The sequence below is a fragment of the Olea europaea genome, unplaced genomic scaffold, assembly GCF_002742605.1.
Source record: "Olea europaea var. sylvestris unplaced genomic scaffold, O_europaea_v1 scaffold2658, whole genome shotgun sequence".
Taxonomy (NCBI): Eukaryota; Viridiplantae; Streptophyta; class Magnoliopsida; order Lamiales; family Oleaceae; genus Olea; species Olea europaea.
In genome coordinates, this window is record NW_019244944.1 from 53,010 (window position 1) to 79,474 (window position 26,465).

The window sequence follows — 26,465 nt, forward strand, 5'->3', positions numbered from 1 at the left end:
TCACACACCAAATTGCATTGGATGAAGAAATTGAAGACATTAGCTATAGATGCATTTGTATACTCAAGTGTAAAGGTAAAACACTTTAATATTTCGCATCGATCATAGCTCAAACAACCTTCATGCACGGGAATTATCATAACAAACTTTACTTGCATAAATTTTTTTTTTCAAAAGATAAGTAATTTAATTTTTCACAAATCAAACATTTATGAAATTACTTATCTATAAAAAGTATATAAGAAAACCGTTAAAATACTTTAAAAAAACTTTCTTTAAGAAAAAGGAAAAAGTTTGGTGGGAAAATAAAAAGGCTATCCGGACGTCCGAATGAGATGTCCAACAGTCAAATTTTTTAACTGTTTGACAAATGGCTAGTTACACATCCGGATACCAAGAGGACGTCCGAATCACGTGTCCGGATCTCCCGATTGTTGGCTATAAATACCTTTCTTTTTACCTTCTTAAAGTGAGATTTTTAGAGTATTAAAGAGAGTTATTTATTAATCTTATCTACCTTATTTCTCAATCTTTAAGAGGTCAAAATATTTATTTGTTGAAAAACTTTTTGAGTAAGTAACTTTGTAAAAAAAATCATATATCTCGATAAAAGCCTTTCACACAACACTTGAGCTATATTCTTTGTGATTTATTGAAGTGTTGTGCCTACTTCCCTCTTAATACTTCGTTGTATTCATATCATTTGTTAAGAGAGAAGCCTTTCAAGTGTAACCTTGATTCTCTTGTTCATTGAATTGTGGGTCGTGTTGAGGTCCCGTAAAGCTCAACGTGTTAAAGGATGGGTGCTCCTTAGTTGTAAGTCACCGGAAGGATTATAAGGGTTGGATTGCACCACAAGTCAATCAAAAATAGTGAAAAAGGCCTTGCTCGTGACGGAGAGCTTGGTAACGGGGGACATAAATCGTGATTGGATCGAACCTCCTTATTACATCGTTTGCACTCTCTTTTTCCTTCTTTGTATTATTTTTGTGTTATCTTGTTTATTCATTGTTATTTGCCTATATTTGCATTTATTTTCGAAAAAGTATTAAATAACCAATTCACCCCTCTTGATTCATTGTTCTTGGACTTTCAGCTTGTACAGAAAAAATTCTGCCACAAACTCTAGGCAGATTTCTATTCGACATGGCAAAATAGAAAAGCGCAAACCAACCAGAAGATACCACTGCAAAATCTAGTAAAGTTCTGACAAATCTGATATTCTCCTTCTGTACAAGCAGATTTATTCATCGTGAAAATGGGCGAAGACAGACATGTTTGCAGATTTATTCATTGTGAAAATGGGCGAAGACAGACATGTTTGTTGTGAATTATATATTATTTCATTACATCCCCACGTTATAGTTTGATTCAATCAAAATCCCGTTAACTTTCTTTGTTTGCAAAATCATACACAGAAAAATTCAATTGTCACAACCTTGATGTTACGTTCTAACGCAGGAGTTTAAAATATTTATATTTTCTAGAAAACTAAGCGAGAGAACAAGGTTATTTCCTCGAAAACTTTTGCCAAAACCATTTGTATAGCAAACTTTTGCTCACATAGAAAGAACGTATTATTGAGAAATTAATAGTTAAAACGAGGTGTCGGCCTTAACTATTATGATAACTGGTAAGAAATCAAGTTAGAATGACTCTTATATTTAGACCAATCCTGTGACTAAAATTAAACATTACTCCAGACATATTTTAATTACTTTTTGATGAATTACTACAAGAACTCCTGAAATTCATTCATGCACCAGATCCATTGACTGAGTGTTCATTTTTATGCCTCATTCACCAAAGCCATCAGGACATGTTTTGATACGTGGTGTCGGAAAGATCTACACAAAATCAACCTTACTACTACATATATACATCAATGATTACATAATGTCATATAATACTCTACCATTTGCCTGTTTAAAATATAATCAATTTTTTCATCCAATTTTTTCCGTTCAAATCATTTTCGATAACCACTCCACTTATGTTCCATTTTTATGTACAAGTAGCAAAATCCACACAAAATAATAGACAATAATTAACTGATTTTTCGTTCTTGTTACTTTCCAGTAATGTGGAGTCTACCTTACCAATGGACAAAACATACCACTAGAGCATTTTCCCATCGCACATGATTTCACTTGAAAGTGACAATACACAACAATTAGCTGCTAAAACAGTAAGATAAAACAATAAGACAAGGCACAATAATCATCCATAAGTGCTCCAAGTAGCGCATACACAAAAATCTCACACTTACTAGAGTTAAGGTAATGGAAAACAGACCATGTTTATAATGAACACCATCACATTAAGAAGAAACCTATTTCCAAAAGCAGTTTGATCTTCCAAAATCAACCGGCAAAAATAAGTTTTTACATCCACCGACCAAACCTAGCAAAAAAGGAGAAAAAAAAAATGCAACTATCACAAATCGGTCTATAAATAACAAACAAATTTCTATAACTCAGACCAGTGATAATGACTAGTTGCAAGTTAATAATGCAGTTTTAATAGAAAGTGCACGCTAAGGGCGTGATTATTAATTAGTATTAGACAGAACTAGAAAAGAACCTAAGATTTTGTAGATTATACCAGCAGGTTCTATCTAATACTGCATAGCAAACATATCAAAAATGTTACCTCACCGTAAATCAGTTCCAAGCTCAGTCTCAGAAGAAATATGGATCAAAGCCATAACCATCAGAATTGGAGTCATGAAAGTAATTATCACCATCAGAATTGTAGACGTTAAAGTAATCATCATAATCATAATATTCCCAGTCTGAAAACTCAGATGAGTAGTAGTAGTTTTCCTCAGATTTTACACAGTCAAAAATATCAGTATTCCACTCGCAATCTTCCATGGAATCGTAAGGATGCTTGGAATCTTTGATCTTTTGAGTAATTCTTTTCCCCAGATCCCCACTTAGATCAACTTTAAAACATCTCCGGATGTCAAGTGATTCAAGGAGTAGACAACCATCAAGAATGGCTTGCAGGCCCTCATTTGTCATATTATTTCCCAAAAGTTGAAGGTGGTGCAAACCCGGCATGCTTTTTGCAATTGCTAGTGCATCATCATTACAAGGGAGTTGTGAATGTTTGTACGATGACTCACTAAGTGTAAATGACCTCAACTTAGGGCAGGAACGACCAATAGCTTCAATACCGTCGTTACAACTCATTACAAATACCAAGTGCAGTTCTTCCAACAAGGGAAATCTTTTAGCTGCTTCACTCAAACCGTCACCTGATACTCCATAGCAACCCCCAAGTCGAAGACACCTAAGCTGACTTGACCTGTTGAACAGGTGAAATTTAGATTGCAAAAGTTATATGACTTGGAAAAGGGAATTATGTTTATTTTTCCATGCATATAATTAGACATAATCCTCTATAAGGGTTCAGCAACTTTATTGGTCAAGCCACGGGGTTATATCAGGCATCTTCACGCAAACATGACCATAACTAAAGCATCAAGGAAAAAAATACAAACAAAATGCTGATTGTTCAAACAATCTTTACAGTATTCAAGTAACTATTAAAATGCACTCATATTCTTTATCAAATATGGAAATTATACAGTTCAAATCAAGATGTCTGAACATCAAAAATGATCTCATAACATATGAAACATGTCAACAGGAAATGTAAGCCAACATTTGCAACATTGTGTTCACAAAATTTCCAAGTGAGCAAATATTAAACTAAGAATGCTCAGCAGAACTACAAGAGCACCTTTTCTTTCATATCCTTAAAAATCCTAAAATATGCATAACTATGAAATAGGAGGAAGCACCTCAAGAATCATACAATGTACATTCAGGATCAAAACTGAGCAAAATCAACCAAGATGAATATTTTGGACATACTGCAGGATTAATTCTTAATCAATCAAACAGTTAATTTGCCAAATAGTTCTTGTTCTGTTAAATTCATTCAAAACAAAAATTACAAAATAAATCTTACTAATAATAATATATTGTATTTTTTTAGATGCTACTCTTCTTCAATCATTAAAATTTCCCAACCCAAAATAATTCCAATTACACCGAGCCAAAATCAACATGATATGTCACTCTGTGTCTTTGGCCAATAAAACAGTATTTCATATAACTATAAATAGTTCCTACATAAATCTTTTCAGAACTTCTTCTAAAATCAATCAATTAGCAGTTCACAAATCGAAGCAATACTCACTACATGTTTATTTAATATAATGAGCAGATGATGTTTATGCAAAGGCACACGCCTTCCATCTATCAGGAATGTGCTCTCCATGCAAGGTTTTTGTCTGATTATTCTTTAAAATTTTGTATAATTAATAGCTAGGGAAGCTTAATCTTACAGGAATACTGTCATAATCCTAATTATACAAAACAACAAACACTTGTTACTATAAATAATTGAGAATTATGGCCAATAATTGCTCCTCTTGATTTAAAAATTTATCCCATAACTTTTTTTTCACAGGATTAACATTTCTTGGCAGCTACATCAAGTGATGCTTCTCTTTCAAAGACAAAATTCCCTAAAATTTCCATAGCTGCATATTGCATTGGCTAGTCTCATATATGGACCATTAAGTGCTAGAAAACTAGTTGCCAACTAGCCATTGTAAAATGTTACTCAAATGTCACGAGATTTAAAGAAAAACTTCATTACGAATCACCACCGTACAGTCATTTTTCTTTTCTTTACTTTACTTTTCATTTTTATCAATTGGTATTTTGGTATGCTATTAATTAGTACATATTATCAATCAAATGTGCTTTTATGTGCTTCTTGACAGAGTTTGAATATCAGATCAAACTTTGGAAATGAAGGATTGGACTGAAATAATTAGACCTCATTTGCAATAAACTAAGATGACAAACTATCCTTCCACTTCAATTGTGCATGCTCCCATGATTTATAAAGGAGTGACTGAGGTGTGCCTCAACCGAGGCACACGAAAATACTACTGGGGCACAAATTTTATTAGGCACAGAGAGACTTGTGCCTTTAGTGGCTGAGGCATAAACCTCGAGGTGCAATCCTGAGTGCGAGAGAGAGAGAGAGAGAGAGGTGCTCATGCGCATCTCCTTAATTATCCAGGGGACCACTTTTTCTTTAAACGTTTCATATTTCCATGGTTGAATTAATTGGAAATCTACTATATATTAAAATAGTTTGGGAAATCTATTATATTTTAATAAAACTTACCTAAGTCATTGATTATTAGCCATAAATTATAGCTGGAAATCCATCAAACACCAAAACCTAAGCTATGGATGGAAATTCACTATAATTCGAACACAAAACACAACACTGCAATCCTAGAACTTCATCACTCCCACTAAGAAGAGGCAGCAGGTTAGTCAATTTTTTTCCTTTTTAAAAAAAAAATGCAACTATCACAAATCGGTCTATAAATAACAAACAAATTTCTATAACTCAGACCAGTGATAATGACTAGTTGCAAGTTAATAATGCAGTTTTAATAGAAAGTGCACGCTAAGGGCGTGATTATTAATTAGTATTAGACAGAACTAGAAAAGAACCTAAGATTTTGTAGATTATACCAGCAGGTTCTATCTAATACTGCATAGCAAACATATCAAAAATGTTACCTCACCGTAAATCAGTTCCAAGCTCAGTCTCAGAAGAAATATGGATCAAAGCCATAACCATCAGAATTGGAGTCATGAAAGTAATTATCACCATCAGAATTGTAGACGTTAAAGTAATCATCATAATCATAATATTCCCAGTCTGAAAACTCAGATGAGTAGTAGTAGTTTTCCTCAGATTTTACACAGTCAAAAATATCAGTATTCCACTCGCAATCTTCCATGGAATCGTAAGGATGCTTGGAATCTTTGATCTTTTGAGTAATTCTTTTCCCCAGATCCCCACTTAGATCAACTTTAAAACATCTCCGGATGTCAAGTGATTCAAGGAGTAGACAACCATCAAGAATGGCTTGCAGGCCCTCATTTGTCATATTATTTCCCAAAAGTTGAAGGTGGTGCAAACCCGGCATGCTTTTTGCAATTGCTAGTGCATCATCATTACAAGGGAGTTGTGAATGTTTGTACGATGACTCACTAAGTGTAAATGACCTCAACTTAGGGCAGGAACGACCAATAGCTTCAATACCGTCGTTACAACTCATTACAAATACCAAGTGCAGTTCTTCCAACAAGGGAAATCTTTTAGCTGCTTCACTCAAACCGTCACCTGATACTCCATAGCAACCCCCAAGTCGAAGACACCTAAGCTGACTTGACCTGTTGAACAGGTGAAATTTAGATTGCAAAAGTTATATGACTTGGAAAAGGGAATTATGTTTATTTTTCCATGCATATAATTAGACATAATCCTCTATAAGGGTTCAGCAACTTTATTGGTCAAGCCACGGGGTTATATCAGGCATCTTCACGCAAACATGACCATAACTAAAGCATCAAGGAAAAAAATACAAACGAAATGCTGATCGTTCAAACAATCTTTACAATATTCAAGTAACTATTAAAATGCACTCATATTCTTTATCAAATATGGAAATTATACAGTTCAAATCAAGATGTCTGAACATCAAAAATGATCTCATAACATATGAAACATGTCAACAGGAAATGTAAGCCAACATTTGCAACATTGTGTTCACAAAATTTCCAAGTGAGCAAATATTAAACTAAGAATGCTCAGCAGAACTACAAGAGCACCTTTTCTTTCATATCCTTAAAAATCCTAAAATATGCATAACTATGAAATAGGAGGAAGCACCTCAAGAATCATACAATGTACATTCAGGATCAAAACTGAGCAAAATCAACCAAGATGAATATTTTGGACATACTGCAGGATTAATTCTTAATCAATCAAACAGTTAATTTGCCAAATAGTTCTTGTTCTGTTAAATTCATTCAAAACAAAAATTACAAAATAAATCTTACTAATAATAATATATTGTATTTTTTTAGATGCTACTCTTCTTCAATCATTAAAATTTCCCAACCCAAAATAATTCCAATTACACCGAGCCAAAATCAACATGATATGTCACTCTGTGTCTTTGGCCAATAAAACAGTATTTCATATAACTATAAATAGTTCCTACATAAATCTTTTCAGAACTTCTTCTAAAATCAATCAATTAGCAGTTCACAAATCGAAGCAATACTCACTACATGTTTATTTAATATAATGAGCAGATGATGTTTATGCAAAGGCACACGCCTTCCATCTATCAGGAATGTGCTCTCCATGCAAGGTTTTTGTCTGATTATTCTTTAAAATTTTGTATAATTAATAGCTAGGGAAGCTTAATCTTACAGGAATACTGTCATAATCCTAATTATACAAAACAACAAACACTTGTTACTATAAATAATTGAGAATTATGGCCAATAATTGCTCCTCTTGATTTAAAAATTTATCCCATAACTTTTTTTTCACAGGATTAACATTTCTTGGCAGCTACATCAAGTGATGCTTCTCTTTCAAAGACAAAATTCCCTAAAATTTCCATAGCTGCATATTGCATTGGCTAGTCTCATATATGGACCATTAAGTGCTAGAAAACTAGTTGCCAACTAGCCATTGTAAAATGTTACTCAAATGTCACGAGATTTAAAGAAAAACTTCATTACGAATCACCACCGTACAGTCATTTTTCTTTTCTTTACTTTACTTTTCATTTTTATCAATTGGTATTTTGGTATGCTATTAATTAGTACATATTATCAATCAAATGTGCTTTTATGTGCTTCTTGACAGAGTTTGAATATCAGATCAAACTTTGGAAATGAAGGATTGGACTGAAATAATTAGACCTCATTTGCAATAAACTAAGATGACAAACTATCCTTCCACTTCAATTGTGCATGCTCCCATGATTTATAAAGGAGTGACTGAGGTGTGCCTCAACCGAGGCACACGAAAATACTACTGGGGCACAAATTTTATTAGGCACAGAGAGACTTGTGCCTTTAGTGGCTGAGGCATAAACCTCGAGGTGCAATCCTGAGTGCGAGAGAGAGAGAGAGAGAGAGGTGCTCATGCGCATCTCCTTAATTATCCAGGGGACCACTTTTTCTTTAAACGTTTCATATTTCCATGGTTGAATTAATTGGAAATCTACTATATATTAAAATAGTTTGGGAAATCTATTATATTTTAATAAAACTTACCTAAGTCATTGATTATTAGCCATAAATTATAGCTGGAAATCCATCAAACACCAAAACCTAAGCTATGGATGGAAATTCACTATAATTCGAACACAAAACACAACACTGCAATCCTAGAACTTCATCACTCCCACTAAGAAGAGGCAGCAGGTTAGTCAATTTTTTTCCTTTTTATTTTTGTCAAATATTCTCATATTCTTTTTTTTTTTTTAGGTCATTTCTTTTTCTTGCTGGTTAGCTATTCTATATTTTCATATTTTTGAACTATTCACCAGGTTCAGGGTGAGGTTTACACCTCACCTCACCTCACGAACTTAAAATACCTGATTTCGCCTTTTTACTGCACACTACATGTTCTGATATTTAGAAAAGAGTACTACTCACTGACTTGACAGTGGAACAAAATCATGAAAGTTTTTCTCATGGAGACATTGAGGTCCAAAGGCTTTGCCTCTAAAACTGTACTTTCCATGCTTCTTCAGTTTAACCATGTTACTTGTCAGATTGCAAATAATCACATCTGGGAAAAATAAGCTCTTTAGAATACCGCTATCTACGCCTTATCCATGCCACCACCTTTGGATGAGAACGTTCAAGCATTCAACCATATAGTTCCTGATTACATCTATGCCTTTACTTTAGTAACGTATCTTTTTATTCTTGAAGTAAAAAGAGAACAAAATATCCCCTTTTGAATAGCCTACTCTTTTCTTCGATTTCACGATCAGGCAAGATTTAAAAAAAAAAAAAAGAAGAGTCTAATATAAGACTGGTCAACAGCCCAACACTAGTTGAATAAATTTCAAAGGTAATCACGAAAAGATATAGATGGGCTAGGAGCAGAAGAACATAAAAAGGCAGAGAAAAAGTATTCCCATGCAAACATACACAATCGATGGATCCCCTGTTTACCTACATTTAGTCTCATCACAAAAATAACAGGAAACAAAAAAAAAAAAGGATCCAGTTTTTCTTTATTTCATGCAGTATCTTATAAGTTATACCTTAACATAGAAAAGAAATTCAGAAAGCACAAGGACAGTATACAAACACCAATAAATCATAAATGTATTTCACTATATTCAAGAATGTCCTCAACTATAATTTTGATGAATTTTAAAAGATTATAAATCTTAACGAATTTCGTGAATTTGAATAGATTTCCACAAATTCCATAAGAATCTTGTGAAATTTCAAAAGCTTTGATTATACGTATTTTTAAACTTGAAATCTATCCAAATCTTTTGAAATCCCTATATTAATGAAATCTTTATAAATCCACTAGTTATTGAGGATAGTTAAATTTTAAAGGATTTCATTAAATTTCAGTAAAAATCTAGACACCTAAATTTTAATAGGTTTCATTAAAATCCATTAAAATCTAATTGAGGATACCTAAATTTAAAATGATTTTTAAAATTCGTCACAATCTCAATTGAACACCTCCCTTAATATCAGTAAGCACAAAAATCAGAAACTTTCACAAGCTTTGCATTATAGAAGTCGATCATGAGACTGCAATGAGAACAAATAAACTTCAAAATGTGCTTATTTTTACCACTAAAAGAACCAACAAAAATACGTACGATGGTTTGTACGTTATGCGTTGAGTATTTTGCATAAAGATTGTAACTGATGCATCATATTTAGAAGCATTTAGCATTTTTTTTCCTTTCGAAAACATATAAAATTCGAAATGAACCTATACCGTTCGGAGATGTACTGTAGCAATTCATCGGTGGCGAAATAGTCAATATAGATGTCAGTCAATTGGCCCTCGCTGCGATCCACTGCTTGACGGCACGTGGTTTCCAGGTACACCGACATGTCATGATATTTACCCAGGTTTTTCATGTCAATTACACGCCAAATGGAAGGGTCCTTGCAAACATTTCGCCAAGTAGTACAGACTTCCTGTGCACTCTTCAGCATATCGTGTGCCCCCAGCCGGTGCAGGATATTCGCAGTCACCTCTGGAGGCAGTTCTAACCACGGAGGCGGGGGCGGAGGCGTTGGCCGGGCGGATGATGCCGCCTCCGCCTTTGCCTTTGCCTTTGCCTTTGCCTTCTTCTTTTTGTTTTTTAGCCTCTTGAGCTTTTTCCCCATTGTAAATTTGGGGATGAGATGAAATGTAAATCCGTGGAGTAGTATGCATAATGGACGAAGTCTTAACTTTCATCATTAGAGAAATAGATCGGTCAATTAAGCCTGTATTTGACTATCATTAATTGATTTTTTTTTTTACGTACTCATTTTCAATTATAGATTCATATAATATAAAATTTTATAAATAAATCTAAAATATTTTCGTATTTTTTAACCAAAAATTTTCTTAAAAATCACTGTTCTAACATTATCTTGACCAAATAATAACCATCAAACAAGGGTTAAAACTCCTTGAAAATGGCGACATTTCTTAAGATAATACCCCATATATTGACTTGTTATTAATTAAATAAAATAATATTAAGTTCCAATTTGGTTGTGAGTAAAATTAAATTTTTAATGAATTTTGATAAAAGTTAATGAAATTACCTTACTAAAAAGTTGTGAGAACCATAAAATTTGTTTGTTGATTTTAACTTAAATTAAAATTAACGTTTTAATATGTACCAAACCAAAGCTAAATTTACTTACTATAAAGGACCGTTGTTACTTCATTTAATTTGCTTAATGAATCATTAATTAATATAAGCTCACAAATTCAATTTTGATCGTTATGGACTAGTACCTAGATCGAGTATTAAGCAAGATGACCTAATTTTAATAGCCGACCATGATAGAAATAGATAGGCACAATAAAACTCCTTCTTTAGCGATAAACATATGAACTAATGATTGAACCAAAAGATTTCATTGTTCACACGTAGATTCAACATTCATAACAACGCAAGTTATAAAATCATAGATGTATAATAAATTATATCCCTGTATGGTAGAGATTAAAATCAAATTTTTAGTAGATTTCAATAAAATTTGATAAAATAAATGATTGAAAAGTTATGCATCCGGTGAAATATATATTTTAAATTATTTGTTCAATTTGACTTAGATTTTAATCAATTTTATTTTATCCACTCCAATTGGAGACTATATATTTTACTCTTAATTTCATTATATTATATAATATTATAATTAAATTTAATTGGCAAGTCAATCGTCTAAGACTTGTAAGGTACTGTTATGCGTTTTACATAACATAATTCTATCGTAAGTGTACGATGTCAAGTTGTGTAATATAATAATGAAGTTAGGATGTCAAACTCACAGGGATTGATGTCTAATTTTTACTAGGTTTGTATAGCTCTTATTTTATCTAGATGAATGAAATTTGGAATCAATAGTTTTAACTAAGTTAGCGTGATGAATGTGATGAAGAATTCAACAAATAAATGCAAGTTAGAAAAATAATCAAGATGAGAAAGTTTTTTGTTATGATTTCACCTAACTATCAAATATGATTCTTAATTATTTATAATCAATGTTCCTAAATTTATTAGGAAGAACCCTAATTCAATTCAATTCTACTCTATCTCTCTCAAGTACTGAGTAAAAATTATTTTTATATTCCAATTTTAATATCTCTATTTTGAATTAAAATCTAGAAATTATCAAGTTTTTGGTTTTTATGTGGAAAATGCTTCAAAGGAATTAACATTTTCTCTCGAAAGATATAATTTCCTAGGTTGTACTATTCTATGATCGTGCCTAAATTTAACTCTCTCGAGTACCAAAATCGATAAACATCTAATCATTCAATTAGTGGTCAATTACTCAATTAATTGAAAGCGTTAAGAATAAATAACAGAAATAAACATGATTGGAAAATCTCAAAGAAATAACTATAATAAAATCAAAACATAATCTCAAGTTGATTATATCAAATCCTAGATTAGGTGTTTAGTACCATATTCTACAAAATTCTAGAGATTCGATATTACCAACAATTATATTTCTAGACATATTCAGAGTATGATGATTTCATATCATCATTTACGTAGATATTCGTAAAGACGCTTTCTTTGTTAATGTCTCTCACATAAATATCATCAAGTGTTTGGTTCCATCTTAATACTTGAGATCTTAACATATAAGATAGTTGTGTAACTATCATGAATCTCATATTCTCAACTAGTATCATTAGATGTTCAATACATCTATACTAAACAATTTCTTCATCTGCCAAAATATACATTATAATATATGATTCTTACTACTCTATGTAGCAAAAGTGCACAAATCTAATAATAATTGTGCTCGGCTTACTCTCATTCTAAGTCAACAATTGTATATCTATTCCAATCACAAGTTATTCCTTTGACAACGAAATAGAATAACTGACAGCAACACCCTTCAGGTATCACAATACATTTTCTAAAGATAATATTGATACCTACTAACTAGATCGATGGCATGACCAATATTATGGCAAATATACATTATAGGATACTTCTATCTCCTAACTCTTAATCGTACTAGATATAGTTTTCTAGAAATTTTGTTGTATATTTATAGAGTCTTTGGACATTTATGAAGACTTATATAATCACCTTCTGATACAGGAGTTTCAACAAGTTAGCAATTCCACATGAGTTTTTATAGTATAAAACTCTTGTAATAAAGCAAGAAGATTCGAATAATCTTTTTAACACAAATCATACAATTTGCTAAACCCACGTCATTTATTTCAAAGATTGAGGACAACCATATCAAAATGGTCTCTATGCACTCATTTTTATGCTTAACCAATCCAATCCAATGTAATCAAAATCAAAATTAGAATTACAACCAACCATCAAACCTTTACGTAAATACAATAATTTCCTTTCATATGACGAAAATTTTTGTACGAGATTTAACCATGTTAAAAACTTAAGTACGACTATCATAATGACTGTATTAGACCATGAGTGTAACTGTAAAATTACCACAATACTAAAAAGGTCTTAACATGAAATCTACAAGACAATTCATGTTGATCTCTTCAATCATTTATTAATTGAGAATAAAAATACGGTCTCTAGGTCTATTTGGTGTAACTGTAAATTTAAGCACACTATCATGGCTAGCATCGATGTACAGAAGTGATTTCCATTGTTATGAAAAAAATTATCTAACTCAATACACTCATATTGAGCATAACCTTTAAAAATAAATAAATAAATAAATTTAGCTTTATCTACCAGAAACTCATTAATCTTTCACATAGTTTTCAAGAACCCGAATGTTCTCAATAAACATAATGTTCAAATAGAACTTAGGTTAAAATTCTATACTCCGTATATATACTTTCATCACTTCCTTCAAAATTCTTCACTGGTTTTCTAAACCAGAAATCATTGACATTAAATAACTCTTAATTTCCACTTGGAACCAAAAATCATTGATATTAAATAGTTCTTAGCTCCCACTCGAAACCAAGAGTCATTGAAATTAGATAGTTCTTAGATAGCTCCCACTTGGATAGATAGGTCCAACTCGAAAATAGATTACTCACACTTGAATCAGAAGTTTGAATCAACTCTTATATATTCAAAACTGATTCATTAATACATTTAATATCAATTTCAACGATGTTCTCCAATCTTTTCTCCCTTACTGGGAAAAATGTCAAATGTCACATCTTGTGACTCAATATTTATAAAAAATTTCACTTAAATACTTTTTTTGGATTGCATGTATGTCATCAAGATACATCTCATTCTTAATAGACTCGTGTTCCCAAACTCATTATCGAGAACATGTATAATCCATTATGAGTATATGATCACCCATATTTGTTATCTACATGTCCAAAAGTTATATATTCTGAAGGTACCAACATTGAGAAAACTCCTTTAACTGATAAGTTGTAGCTTGCCAATGTTTTTTTCAAAAGCAAATACATAAGTTGGACGCATATCTCAAACCTCATCATATTCAGTAATATTCCATTCCTTCTATCAAATACACTATATAATTTATTAGTGATAGAGATTCATGCCATCAGATAATTCTCAAAGTCTTCACTTCCACAATCTGATTTTCTACTTGACTTCAAAAAAGTCTAAACTAATACAATATCTTCAACTTAAGAAAATCAGAGGCGTGAATCCATCTATAAATGTAATGAAAAGAAAAGTTTCATCTCTATCTCGCTTAATCACAGCTCGCAAAAAAATTTGAATGGATTTATTCTATTGAAGTTTAGCTCTAACAGTTTTGAATGGTTTTCTCAACTCAAAACCTCAATCCATTGCACAAATATCCGGAACCAAAATAAACATCACCATTGTGAGCACGAACAGATCTACCACATATAAGTTCAAGTAAGAGACCACTCTTCGAAGAATAATAACTGAGATCAAATTTAGTGGAGTTTTTGATACTATCTTATAAGAGGTTAGTTTCTCTACTTTGCAACACTAAGTTGCAGTACCAGTCATATAAACCTCCACTCCATCTTCATTATTTGTACATATCTATTTTGTATCAAGTTAAAGACTCGAAACCACTTTTGAGCTAAGAGATTAAATCATATAGTTGAAGCACTAGAACCTTTATAACATTGATCCTCTACCAAAACAACTTTCATTCACTTATTATCTGATATGTTCTTCTTGGTCTCTTTTTTTCAGTCGCCTCATGTACATTTGTTCTAGCTCATTTTATGCTTAAAATTCAAAATCTTATTCAAGCTAGAACATTGCTACACAGGCATATCCTCGAGACTTAGCAACATCAAGTCGTACGTCTTCTATCTCACACAACGAGCAGTGTCAATATAGAAAATCGATACTTCAATTTGTAAGTCACAATGATCTTTAAAGTTCTCATATATTGAGAAGATGCTAGTTTGAATTTACTATTCGTCTAAAAATAATGTGACCAACAAAAATATTAACACTGTGTTAATTATCAACTAAGTCACATTGGAGAAAAAGATCATTTATAACAGAACTTAACAATTCAAATGTTCAAGCATTAGAATCTATCTTTTTTTCCTACTTAACAAAGTTTCTGATCTTTATTCTCTAGAGTAGTATAACCTACATAAGGTCTTTCATTGCGTGGCTGATGCTCTCTAAAGCATCATATCCTTCTACTACACTTAAAATTTTATCATGCCAAATGTTATCGCATCTAGCTTATCATCTTTATTAAGGTCAACCATAGATTTTGATGCCATGATCTATCAAATTTTTCGAGACATTTTATTCTCAACCAATGCCCATTTATGCACATATTTAATTTTTGCATTAACTCAAATTAACGTCTATGCCAATCCGCGGCGCTTAGTCAATGAAAAAAAATTCGTTGATTCATCCCTTTAATCAATTCTAATGTTCTAAGTTAATTTGTATGGTCAGATTTTACAACATCAACTTTTAAAATTGTGTTCTGGACCTAAACAGATCTGACCAAGATTTAAAAAATGGGAAAAAAAAAGTATTGTTCATGTTTAAAAAAAAAAACAAAATTTTTAGATTTTATCAATACTTCGGGAGGCCAAAATTTATGTTCTTTATATCATTGGAAAGTTCTCGAGAAAATCTATTCAATCATAGCAAACGAGCATCACAAAACATAATGTGGAAAATATTATCGTGTGATGAAGTTTCAAATTTTACCATTTTTCACGCTAAAAATTAGATTCATATCTAAACTTTGGAAGGCTATAACTTCTTCAGTCCAAGGCCAAAATTTATGTTCTTTATATTGTTGGAAAGGTCTCGAGAAGATTTATCCAACGAGACTAAATGGGCATCATGAAGTACGATCCGAAGAAGTTATCATCTCATGAAGTTTCTGATTTTACAAAGTTTCACTCAAAAAATCAGATTTACATCTAAATTTCGGGAGGCCATAACTTTCTCATTTCAAGCCCAAAATTAATGATCTTTATATCATTGGAAAGGTCTTGAGAAGATCTATGCAACCATACCAAATAGACAGTATGAAACCTAAAGTATAAAAAATTATCATGTGATGAAGTGCAGGATTTTATCATGTTTCATGCCAAAAATTCATATTATTTTTCAAATTTCAAAACCTCATAATTTCTTCATTTTAAGTCCAAAGTTTAAGTTCTTTATATGATTGGAAAGCTTATGAGAAGACCTTTCTAACCATACTAATCTTACTGCATGAAGATGAACAAATAGATGACAGTAAATTATCAAATGATGCTACTAAGTACCACATAAGGTTTCAAAACTTTGCATACAAGATTCATAACCAAAATTGTATCATGTAATGGCATATTTAAGCATGAATTATAGCAAGGAATTCAACCTTAAGGCTCTGATACCAATGTAGGAAATCGCAACATACTTTGACGTGAATTTCGGGTCAAAATACTTACTTGAATGATGAATTTCAAGATCTTTGTGTTGTTAAATCATCTTACTATCCAAGCATTAAAATCTACATTTTCTAGTACTCCAATAGTCCCAATCCTGATCACAATGAAAGTGGATTATTATCCACAATTTAAATGCCAATTTTTGTGAGATTTCATGCTAAAAATATGGTTTTATGGACTTTCCAATTTTGATGTGAATTTTCATACGAAAATTCACTTTTTTTTTTTTTTCATGCCACCACCTTTTTTTTTTTCCATAACTTCTATATAGAGGTTGTAAGGCATTGTAGATTTGAATTCCAAATTCAAACCACTCCCTCAAATCCTTTTAAAATCTTGCGGGTTGGGTCGACCCATTACCCGTATTTTCCAATAGCCACCAACATGAGAAGCATCATTGAACAAAAGTCAACCATGCAACTCCCCCCCAACAGGTGCAACAGGCACAAATAGCCATACGGATGCCCCCCAATATGCCTCATCTTGGTCTCTTCCAAGGTCAATAGGAGAATCAACAAGGAACAGAAGAAGAAGTGCAGAGTGACAGGACCCAAAACCAAAGGAGTGAAGGAGAGAGAAGCTTCGTTGATGATGATCAGAATACAGTAGTATTGTTCATTGGCATTTCTTGCTAAATGAGTTATATTTTAGTTAACATTTCATTTTAAGAATTGATATTACCAAATCCTACTAATTCAATGAAATAACATCGTTTGTATAAGACGTCGTGATAATATATAAAATGTCCCTCGCATGTTGAAAGACGTGGTGTTATGTACTGTTTCTAGTTATAACATCGTTCGTATGTCCCTCGTAGTATTGTTTATTAGCATTTCTTGCTAATTGAGTTATATTTTAGTTAACATTTCATTTTAACAATTGATATTACCAAATCCTATTGATTCAATGAAATAACATCTTTGTATAAGACGTCGTGATAATATATAAAATGTCCTTCGTATGTTGAAAGACGTGGTGTTGTCTACTGTTTCTAATTGCAATTTGAATTAATATTGACAATTGAAAAGGGTAATATAGTTAATAATATCGCGATAACATTTGATATTTACCAAACCATATTACACAAACAATGATGTAACATCCTATTTGTTTCCAATTCTTAGCCCAACCAGAATGCATTTTTGGACTATTGAGCTGTAAATTTTTTGAAAAATGATAGTTTGCCAGGGTCTTTGACCCTGGCCAGACTATCTCTCGAACAAGGGAGCCCACAACCATTTTTTCAGGACAAAAAAAATGCCCACCCTCTCATAGTCTGGCTAGGGTCTGTGCAAATGACTCTGGCAAACTAGCATAGTCCAAATTTTTTACCTCCTCTTTGTGTGAGTCCCAATTGCAGGCAAATAAACAATCCAAAAATGGATTATTGTGTACAAAGAATAAGTGCTTATTTGATAAGGATTTTGATAATTGATTTTTTGACCGTTAGAGATAAAGTGGATCCTACCTGTGGGAGAATATTCAAAAACGACGGCAGGAATGGTGAAATAACGGTCAAAAAATTGATTTTAATTGGCTTTTAAGCTGTACCAAACAAGCTCTTAGAAACAAAGACACGCTTAACGTAGCCTCACTAGTTATATTTGCAATTTCTTGGAACAAAAATTGGGGTCAAAATACTAAGAGGTAATATAATTAGATAGAGAAATATAATTTTTAATTAATTTCTGATAGATTACTACAAGAATTCAATATTTAAGGGTTACTGAAATTCATACACCATATCCATTTAATGAAGTGTTCATTTCTAAACCTAATTAAACAAAGCCCTCTAGACATGTTGGATACATGGTAACCGAACAATAACGATTATTTAACTGACTTTCATTTTAAATACCTTCCACTATCGGTCGGTCTACAAATCAGTTTAATCTTCCAAAATCACCTTGCAAAAATAAGTTTTTATATCCACAAACCAAGCCTTGCAACAAAGGAGAAAAAAATGTGACTATTATAAGTGAGCCAATAAATAACGAGCAAATTTCACTAACTCAAACTAGCGGCAAGTTAAAAATGCAGTTACAATGGAAAGTTCACGTTAAAGGCATGCTTAGTACTAGACAGAACTAAAAAGTAAAAACGAAACAAAGATTTTGTAGATTAATACCAGCCGGTTCTATGTAATACTGCATGGCAAACATTAGAAATGTTTTATCACCCCAAATTGGTTCGAAGCTCAATCAAAGTAGAAATATGGGTCGACTCCACCATCAGAATCGTAGTCGCTTCCACTATAATGAAGGTAATCATCGTAATCATAATAATTATCGAGAGAAAACTCTGAAATCTCAGATGAGCGGTAGTAATCTTCATCATATTCATCACAATCAAAAATTTCAGGATCCCACTCGCAATCTTCCATGGAGTCATCAGGACGCTTGAAGTCTTTGATCTTTTGAGTAATCCTTTTCCCCAACTCCCCACTTAGATCAACATTCAGACATTTCCGGATGTCAAGCAATTCAAGAAGTGGACAACCGTCAAGAATGGCTTGCAGGCCCTCATTTGTCATATTATTTCCCAAAAGTTGAAGGCGGTGCAAACCTGGCATGCTTTTTGCAATTGCTAGTGCATCAGCATCACAAAGGAGTTGTGGGTGTTTGTACCCCGACTCACTAAGTGTAAACGACCTCAACTTAGGGCAGGAACGACCAATAGCTTCAATACCTTCATTACAATTCTTTACAAAGACGAAGTGCAATTCTTCCAACAGGGGAAATCCTTTAGCTGCTTCACTCAACCCGTCACCTGATACTTCAGAGCAACCCCCAAGTCGAAGACACCTAAGCTGACTTGATCTGTTGAACAGGTGAAATTTAGATTGCAAAAGCTAAACGACTTGGAAAAAGCAATTATATTTATTGTTCCATGCTTGTAATTAAAACATAATCTTCTAAAAGGTTCAGCTAAGACACAGGTTATATCAGACATCTTCACGCAAACATCACCAAAACTAAAGCATTAAGAAAAAAAACGAATGAAATGGTAAGCGTTCAAACTATCTTTACAAAATTCAATTAACTAGTAAAATGCACTCACCTTCTTTCTCAGGTATGGAAATTATACAGCAAGTCAAGGTGACTAAACATAAAAAATGATCGGATAACATACGAAACATGTCAACAGGAAATGGATGCTAACATTTGCAACATCGTGTTCAGAAAAATGGATTTTCCTTTCCGAGTGAGCAAATATTAAACTAAGAATGTTCAGCACGCGTTAGAAGTACAAGGGCATTCTTTTTCCATATCCATAAAAAAACCTAAAATATGCATAACAAAAAAATAGGAGGAAGCCGCTCATGAATCATACAACGTACGTTAAGGACCAAAGCTGAGCAAAACCAACCAAGATAAATACTTAGACACGCTGCAGGATTAGTTCACAATCAATCATAACATTTAATTTGCCAAATAAACTGTGTTCTAATAAATTCATTCAAAACAAAATTACAAAATAAATCTGACAGATAATAATATCCCCAAAACAATTGCAGCTATATATACTGAATTCCACCACAAAGCCAAGATCAACATCATATGTCACTTTGTGCCATTGGCCACAGTATTATATAAAACAATAAATAGTTCCTACAGGAATCTTTTCAGCACTTCTTCTAAAATCAATCACTATACCAGTTCACAAATGGAAGCAATACTCATTACTTGTATGATGAGCAGATGAAGATGTTTATGCAAAGACACAAACCTCCCATCTATCAGGAATGAACTCTCCATGCAAGCATTTTGTCAGATAATTTTTTAGAAATTTGTATAATCAAAAGCTAGAGAACCTTAATATTAAGGGAATACAGCCTTAATCCTAATTACACAAAACAACAAACACTTGTCACTATAATTAATTGAGAATCATGGACAAGAATTGCTACTCTTGATTTAAACATCTGTTGACAACTAAAAATGACGTCATAAGATTAGATTAACTTGAGGGAAATGTTTATAGAGTATTGCTGGAATTGGATCAGAAGTAAAAAGTATTTGCATTAAAGAAAACCTGTTGTGGAGGGTTTATTGCCAAGTGACTTAGCTCTGCCTTAGGAAGGGTTCATTTGCCAAGTGACTTAGCTCTGCCACTTGCCCGTCCAGCGTCATTTCAGCTACAGTGCTGGCCTAGGAGTCTGTGCCACCGCCCAAAATCTTGGTTCTCTCATTGGTTGCTGAGATTGGGCAAGCTGATCATCATGATGCCTATGTTGCAGCCATGACATCAGGCAATGATGACCTGATTCTGGGTAATTTTTGTTTACTTGCAATTGGTTGAAATTTATGCGCTGATGTCGTGATCACCACATGTCATACTGAAAGTGGTTGGTGAGGCAGGGCAATGTGGCAGTGATTATGAATCATGGTGTCTTCGTAAATTATAGCAGCTATGGTCCGATACGATCTCAGGCCTTTGGCGTCCGATCTCAAGGTTAGTACATGATCAATAGTCTGAACTATTTATTTAAGGAGGTATGAAGTCAGACACCAACAACATCTATCCTATAACTATTTTTTTTAAACATAATTAACAGTTCTTGTCAGCTACATCAAGCATTGCATCTCTTTCAGACAAAATTCCCTAAAATTTCGATAGCTTCATATTGCATTGGCTACTCTCATATATGGATCATTAAGTACTAGAAAACTAGTTGCCAACCAGCAATTGTAAAATATTACTCAAACGTCACAAGATACAAAGAAAATTAATTACGAGTCACCAGCATGCAATCATTTTTCTTTCCTTTACTGTACTTTTCATTTTTATCAATTGGTATTCTGGTACACTAACAATTAGTACATATTATCTATCAAGTGTGCTTTTATGTGCTTCTTGACGGAGTTTGAATATCACATCAAACTTTGGAAATGACAAAAGAAGAATTGGACTGAAATAATTAGCCCTCATTTGCAATAAACTAAGGGCTTGTTTGGTTTGGATTAAAAATCTAAGTTAAAGTCAAACAATCAATATTAACATCTTTCATGGGTTCCATAACTACAAACATATCCCATGAGAAAAGCTTATCGAAAAATCAATCTACTTCCCCTTTTGAAAAACAGTTTCTTCTTGAAAAAAAAAAAAATCAAGTGAAAGTTTTGAAGAAAAAATCATATTTATCTTTACTTTCAGGAATTTTTTACACATGAAGAAACAAAAAGCAACGTGTTTGAAGTTGTCCTTGAAGAAAGGACAAGAAAAACTTCGAAAGATCTCACTCTAGAAGACCCTTCTGCAGAAAAGAGACATCTTTTCAAAATAATTGCAAGCGAAGATAGTAGCACTAACTCGCAAAAAGTAATAAGAGGTATCTTTGAGGATGAAACCTATACTTATCATCATCGAGCTCACCATCAAAGAAGAAAAAGGGTTGTTGCTTGCTTCACCAGAGATATGGCAGCAATGGCCACCAACATGAGAAGTATCACAGAATAAAAGTCAACCATGCAACTTCTCCTCCAACAAGCACAAGCAAGCATACAAATGCCCCCCAATAAGCCTCATCATGGTCTCTTCCAAGGTCAATAGGAGAATCAATAAGGAGCGGAAGAAGTGCATAGTGACAGAGTTTAAGAGAGAGAAGCCTCATTGATGATGATCGGAACGCACTAGTATTGTTCATCGACATTTCTTGCAAAATCCTATTGATTCAATGAAATAACATCGTTTGCATAAGACGTCGTGATAATATATAAAATGTCCCGCGTATGTTAAAAGAAGTGGTATTGTCTTCTGTTTCTAATTGCAGTTGAATTAATATTGACAACCGAAAAGGGTAATATAGTTAATAATTTCACGATAACATTTGATATTTACCAAACCGTATTACACAAAAAATGATGTAACATCGTATGTATAGGATGCTGTTATTTTAATGTAGCCTCACTAGTTATATTTACAATTTCTTGGAACTAACATTGGGGTTAAAATACCAAAATAGGTAAAATAGTTAGATATAGAAATATAAATTTTAATTAATTTCTGATAAATTACTACAAGAATTCAATATTTAAGGGTTACTGAAATTCATACACCATATCCATTTAATGAAGTGTTCATTTCTAAAACTAATTAAACAAAGCCCTCGAGACATTTTTAATACATGGTGTATGACGAATTTCATGTATTAAAATACAAAAATTGTTATAAATTGTATTGCGAGAAATACAAGTGATGTTAATATTCTTGTAATTGTAAAATTGCAAAAATTCGCTGATTAATGATCTGAATGTTTGAAGATGAGGGGGCCATGTGGCTTGAATCCTGATATTCGAGAATTCGCTGAAAAATTGATTTGTTGATACATAACTTGTTTGGCACTTGAATTTCGGGGTTTGGACTTGAACTTGAATTTAAATTGATTTGAAGAAAACGTTGATTTTCTTGGACTTGACTTGAGCCTGTTTGATTTTAAGAAGATTTTTTATCCTCTTGGGATTCATCGAATTTGGATTTGAGATAATTTCTTCTCTTCCTCTGATTTTGAAATTTTTTCAGCACTTCGTAATTATCTTATGCACTTTCACTTATTCCTTTCTCCCCTTATGGACCATTAGTCCTATTTACGGGAAAATTTTCGTGACCAATTTTTATAACCACTCAATTATTTTTAATTAAAATGAATAATTTAGTAATTATGATTTTGTTTATTTATTTAAAAAAAAAAAAAAGAGATGGACCTTAGTAGACTTAAATTTTATTGGACTAATTGTTTAAATCAACCCAATCCATTTTATTATTTATTTATGTCTATCAATGGTAACCAAACAATTACAATTATTTAACTGACTTTTCATTTTAAATACTTTCCACCATTGTTCGGTCTACAAATCAGTTTGATCTTCCAACCAAGCCTTGCAACAGAGGAGGGAAAAAAGTGACTATTATAAGTGAGCCAATAAAAAACGAGCAAATTTCACTAACTCAAACCAACTATAATGGCTAGCGGCAAGTTAATAATGCAGTTATAATGGAAAGCTCACTCTAAGGGCACACTTATTACTTAATACTAGACAGAACTAAAAGGTAAAAATGAAACGAAGCAAAGATTTTGTGGATTAATACGAGCCAGTTCTATTTAATACTGCATAGTAAAACATTAGAAATGTTTTATCGCCCCAAATTGGTTCGAAGCTCAATCAAAGTAGAAATATGGGTCAACTCCACCATCAGAATCGTAGTCACTTCCACTATAATGAAAGTCACCATGGTAACCAATATGGATTTTATTGAGGGTACAGGGGTTCTGCCCCTACAAGCACTCATAGCTGGTGGGTCTTGCAAAATGTCACCCACCCCATCCATGTGAGTACCTGTAGGGGTTCTATTAGAGAACCCCTGTACCTCAAGCAAGGTTCAACCAATAACCAAAATAATCACCATAAGAAAAGTTTGAAATCTCAGATGAGGGGTAGTAATCTTCATCATATTCATCACAATAAAAAATTTCAGTATTCCACTTGCAATCTTCCATGGAGTCGTCAGGACGCTTGAAATTTTTGATCTTTTGAGTAATCCTTTTCCCCAGCTCCCCACTTAGATCAACATCAAGACATTTCTGGATGTCAAGCGATTCAAGGAGTGGACAACCGTAAAGAATGGCTTGCAGGCCCTCATTTGTCATATTATTTCCCAAAAGTTGAAGGTGGTGCAAACCTGGCATGCTTTTTGCAATTGCTAGTGCATCATCATCACAAAGGAGTTGTGGGTGTTTGTACCCTGACTCACTAAGTGTAAATGATCTCAACTTAGGGCAGGAAAGACCAATAGATTCAATACCTTCTTTACAATTTGTTACAAAGACAAAGTGAAGTTCTTCCAACAGGGGAAATCTTTTAGCTGCTTCACTCAAGCCGTCACCTGATACTCCATAGCAACCCCCAAGTCGAAGACACCTAAGCTGACTTGATCTGTTGAATAGGTGAAATTTAGATTGCAAAAGCTAAACAACTTGGAAAAAGCAATTATATTAACTAGTAAAATGCACTCACCTTCTTTCTCAAGTATGGAGATTATACAGCTCAAGTCAAGGTGACTAAACTGTTAGTATTTATTTATAATCATGCTAAGAATCGATAATCACAATCCAATAAATTAATAAAACGAATTCATACCTGCGGAAGCCATTGTTGATATGAATAATTGTTGTAATAGCAGCCAAGATCTTCCCCTCCTTGCTCCTCACAAAGTAATAGCTATCAATGGGGCAAACCAATAAAATATATAGAGAGGAGAGGGGACCTAGCCTTTATATATAGGAAATAATTGAGCCGTCCCATTACGACTAGAATTCTAATTAGGGTTTATTTCCGGCCAACATACTTTAAATTACCACATCAAATTAATTACAACCCGTAAGGTGTAAAAAGCCCAATTGATCACTTAATAAATTTGGCCCAAACACAATTATCATTATGAACCTTACATCTAACCTGTAAAATTTGCAATCCAATGTGAAGCCCACATATGGAATAATTAATTATTCCAACATTCTCCCACTTGGGCAAATATTTAATTGCCATAACAAAATTTTAACACCCGAGTTCGACTACAAGGTGGCCACAAAAGTATAGCTCCAATGATGACACCTTACGTAACATGATCCGGTCCAACAAGAATATTAACACCAAACATGGAAGTCATTACACCAATTTAAGAGATGTAAGACCATTCCACAGTTACAAATGTCAACATTCTTATCGACATGGATCCCCATCCTCCAACCAATGTGGTAGTATATGGTATGAACTTAGCACCAAATGTGATCAAAATTGTGCTAACTCATATCGGTCCTCATAATGCTTCGATTCAAAATGAAGCCACATGTCACTAAAAGAGACTCATCTTATATCTTTATACGTCATATTTCAGGATGCCAATAATATAAAAAGATATAAGTCAAATGCATGCTTAAAATTAGTTCATGGATAAGGGAAAAATATTTTATTATCAGAAGGGGCTGTACCCGAAAACATATGGGTTGCCTACGTACCCCGCAAGGGATCAAGCCCAAAGCGTAGTTCTTTACATAAATAACTCCCACTAACCAAAAATATCAAATATTTCCCCAATACCCATATTAGTAACATGTGTCTTAAAGACTTTTGGAGCGAGTCCCTTAGTCTAGGGATCTGCAACCATCGCCTCTGTATTGATATGCTCTATTTTCGTCTGTCCTTCTTTGATTCTGTCTCTAACAACCAAGTATTTGATGTCAATATGTTTTGATCCACCAGAATTTTTATTATTCTTTGAAAAGAATACTGCTGCACTGTTATCACAGTAGATGGTGATCGGTCTTGAGATGAAATCAACAACTTTCAAGCCAGAAATGAAATTTATTAACCAAACGGCTTGGATTGTAACCTCATAACATGCCACAAATTCAGCTTGCATAGTAGAAGATGCCACTGAAGTCTGTTTAGCACTTTTCCAAGAAATGGCACCACCAGCTAATGTAAAAATGTAACCTGAGGTTGATTTCAAATCATCTTGACATCCAGCAAAATCAGAATCTGAATATCCTACCACCTCAAGATAATTTGTACGTTGGAATGTAAGCATATAATTTTCAGTTTTCTTCAAATATCTCATTACTTTCTTAGCTGCTTTCCAATGCTTTTGTCCTGGATTAGACTGAAATCTGCTAAGGACACTTACTGCGTAGGTTATATCCGGTCTAGTGCAAACTTGAGCATACATCAAGCTCCCCACAACACTAGCATATGGAATCATCTTCATAGATTCCCTTTTTAGCTCATTCCTTGGACATTGAGTTTTGTTAAATTTATCTCCTTTTATGATAGGTACATCACCTGGTGCATAATTTTGCATATTAAACCTTTCTAGAACACATCGTATAAAAGCTTTCTGAGAAAGTCCCAATAAGCCACGATTTCTATCACGAT

The 26,465-nt window shown here is 33.1% G+C and overlaps 4 protein-coding genes across 5 annotated transcripts in view; all 4 read right to left on the reverse strand.

Annotated features, from left to right (window-relative positions):
• Positions 1–2,113: 2,113 nt before the first annotated feature.
• LOC111383312 (F-box protein SKIP19-like) lies at positions 2,114–10,328 on the reverse strand. Of its 2 annotated transcripts, none has more exons than XM_023007395.1 (3): positions 9,898–10,328; positions 5,630–6,284; positions 2,114–2,403 (listed from the first exon to the last, which is right to left on the reverse strand). In XM_023007395.1, exons 1-2 carry the CDS (start codon positions 10,293–10,295, stop codon positions 5,654–5,656), a joined length of 1,029 nt encoding a protein of 342 aa, XP_022863163.1. In that variant the 5' UTR covers positions 10,296–10,328; the 3' UTR covers positions 2,114–2,403; positions 5,630–5,653. The 2 variants fall into 2 exon arrangements, with proteins under 2 accessions (XP_022863163.1, XP_022863162.1); XM_023007394.1 differs by having other exon boundaries at positions 5,625–6,284.
• Positions 2,682–4,374, reverse strand: LOC111383313 (putative F-box/LRR-repeat protein 23). Its single transcript, XM_023007396.1, has 2 exons — positions 4,361–4,374; positions 2,682–3,312 (listed from the first exon to the last, which is right to left on the reverse strand). Exons 1-2 carry the CDS (start codon positions 4,372–4,374, stop codon positions 2,682–2,684), a joined length of 645 nt encoding a protein of 214 aa, XP_022863164.1.
• An 8,184-nt stretch (positions 10,329–18,512) lies between the features above and the next one.
• LOC111383314 (putative F-box/LRR-repeat protein 23) lies at positions 18,513–22,186 on the reverse strand. Its single transcript, XM_023007397.1, has 3 exons — positions 22,002–22,186; positions 20,676–20,762; positions 18,513–19,352 (listed from the first exon to the last, which is right to left on the reverse strand). The coding sequence occupies exons 1-3, from the start codon at positions 22,184–22,186 to the stop codon at positions 18,731–18,733; spliced, it is 894 nt and encodes a 297-aa protein (XP_022863165.1). The 3' UTR covers positions 18,513–18,730.
• Positions 22,187–23,729: 1,543 nt separating this feature from the next.
• LOC111383315 (F-box protein SKIP19-like) overlaps positions 23,730–26,465 on the reverse strand; it is a 3,891-nt gene continuing 1,155 nt past the window's right edge. Inside the window, exon 3 of the mRNA XM_023007398.1 lies at positions 23,730–24,499. Within this exon, the coding sequence (XP_022863166.1) occupies positions 23,903–24,499 (597 nt within the window). The 3' untranslated portion in view covers positions 23,730–23,902. The remainder of the gene's footprint in view (positions 24,500–26,465) is intronic.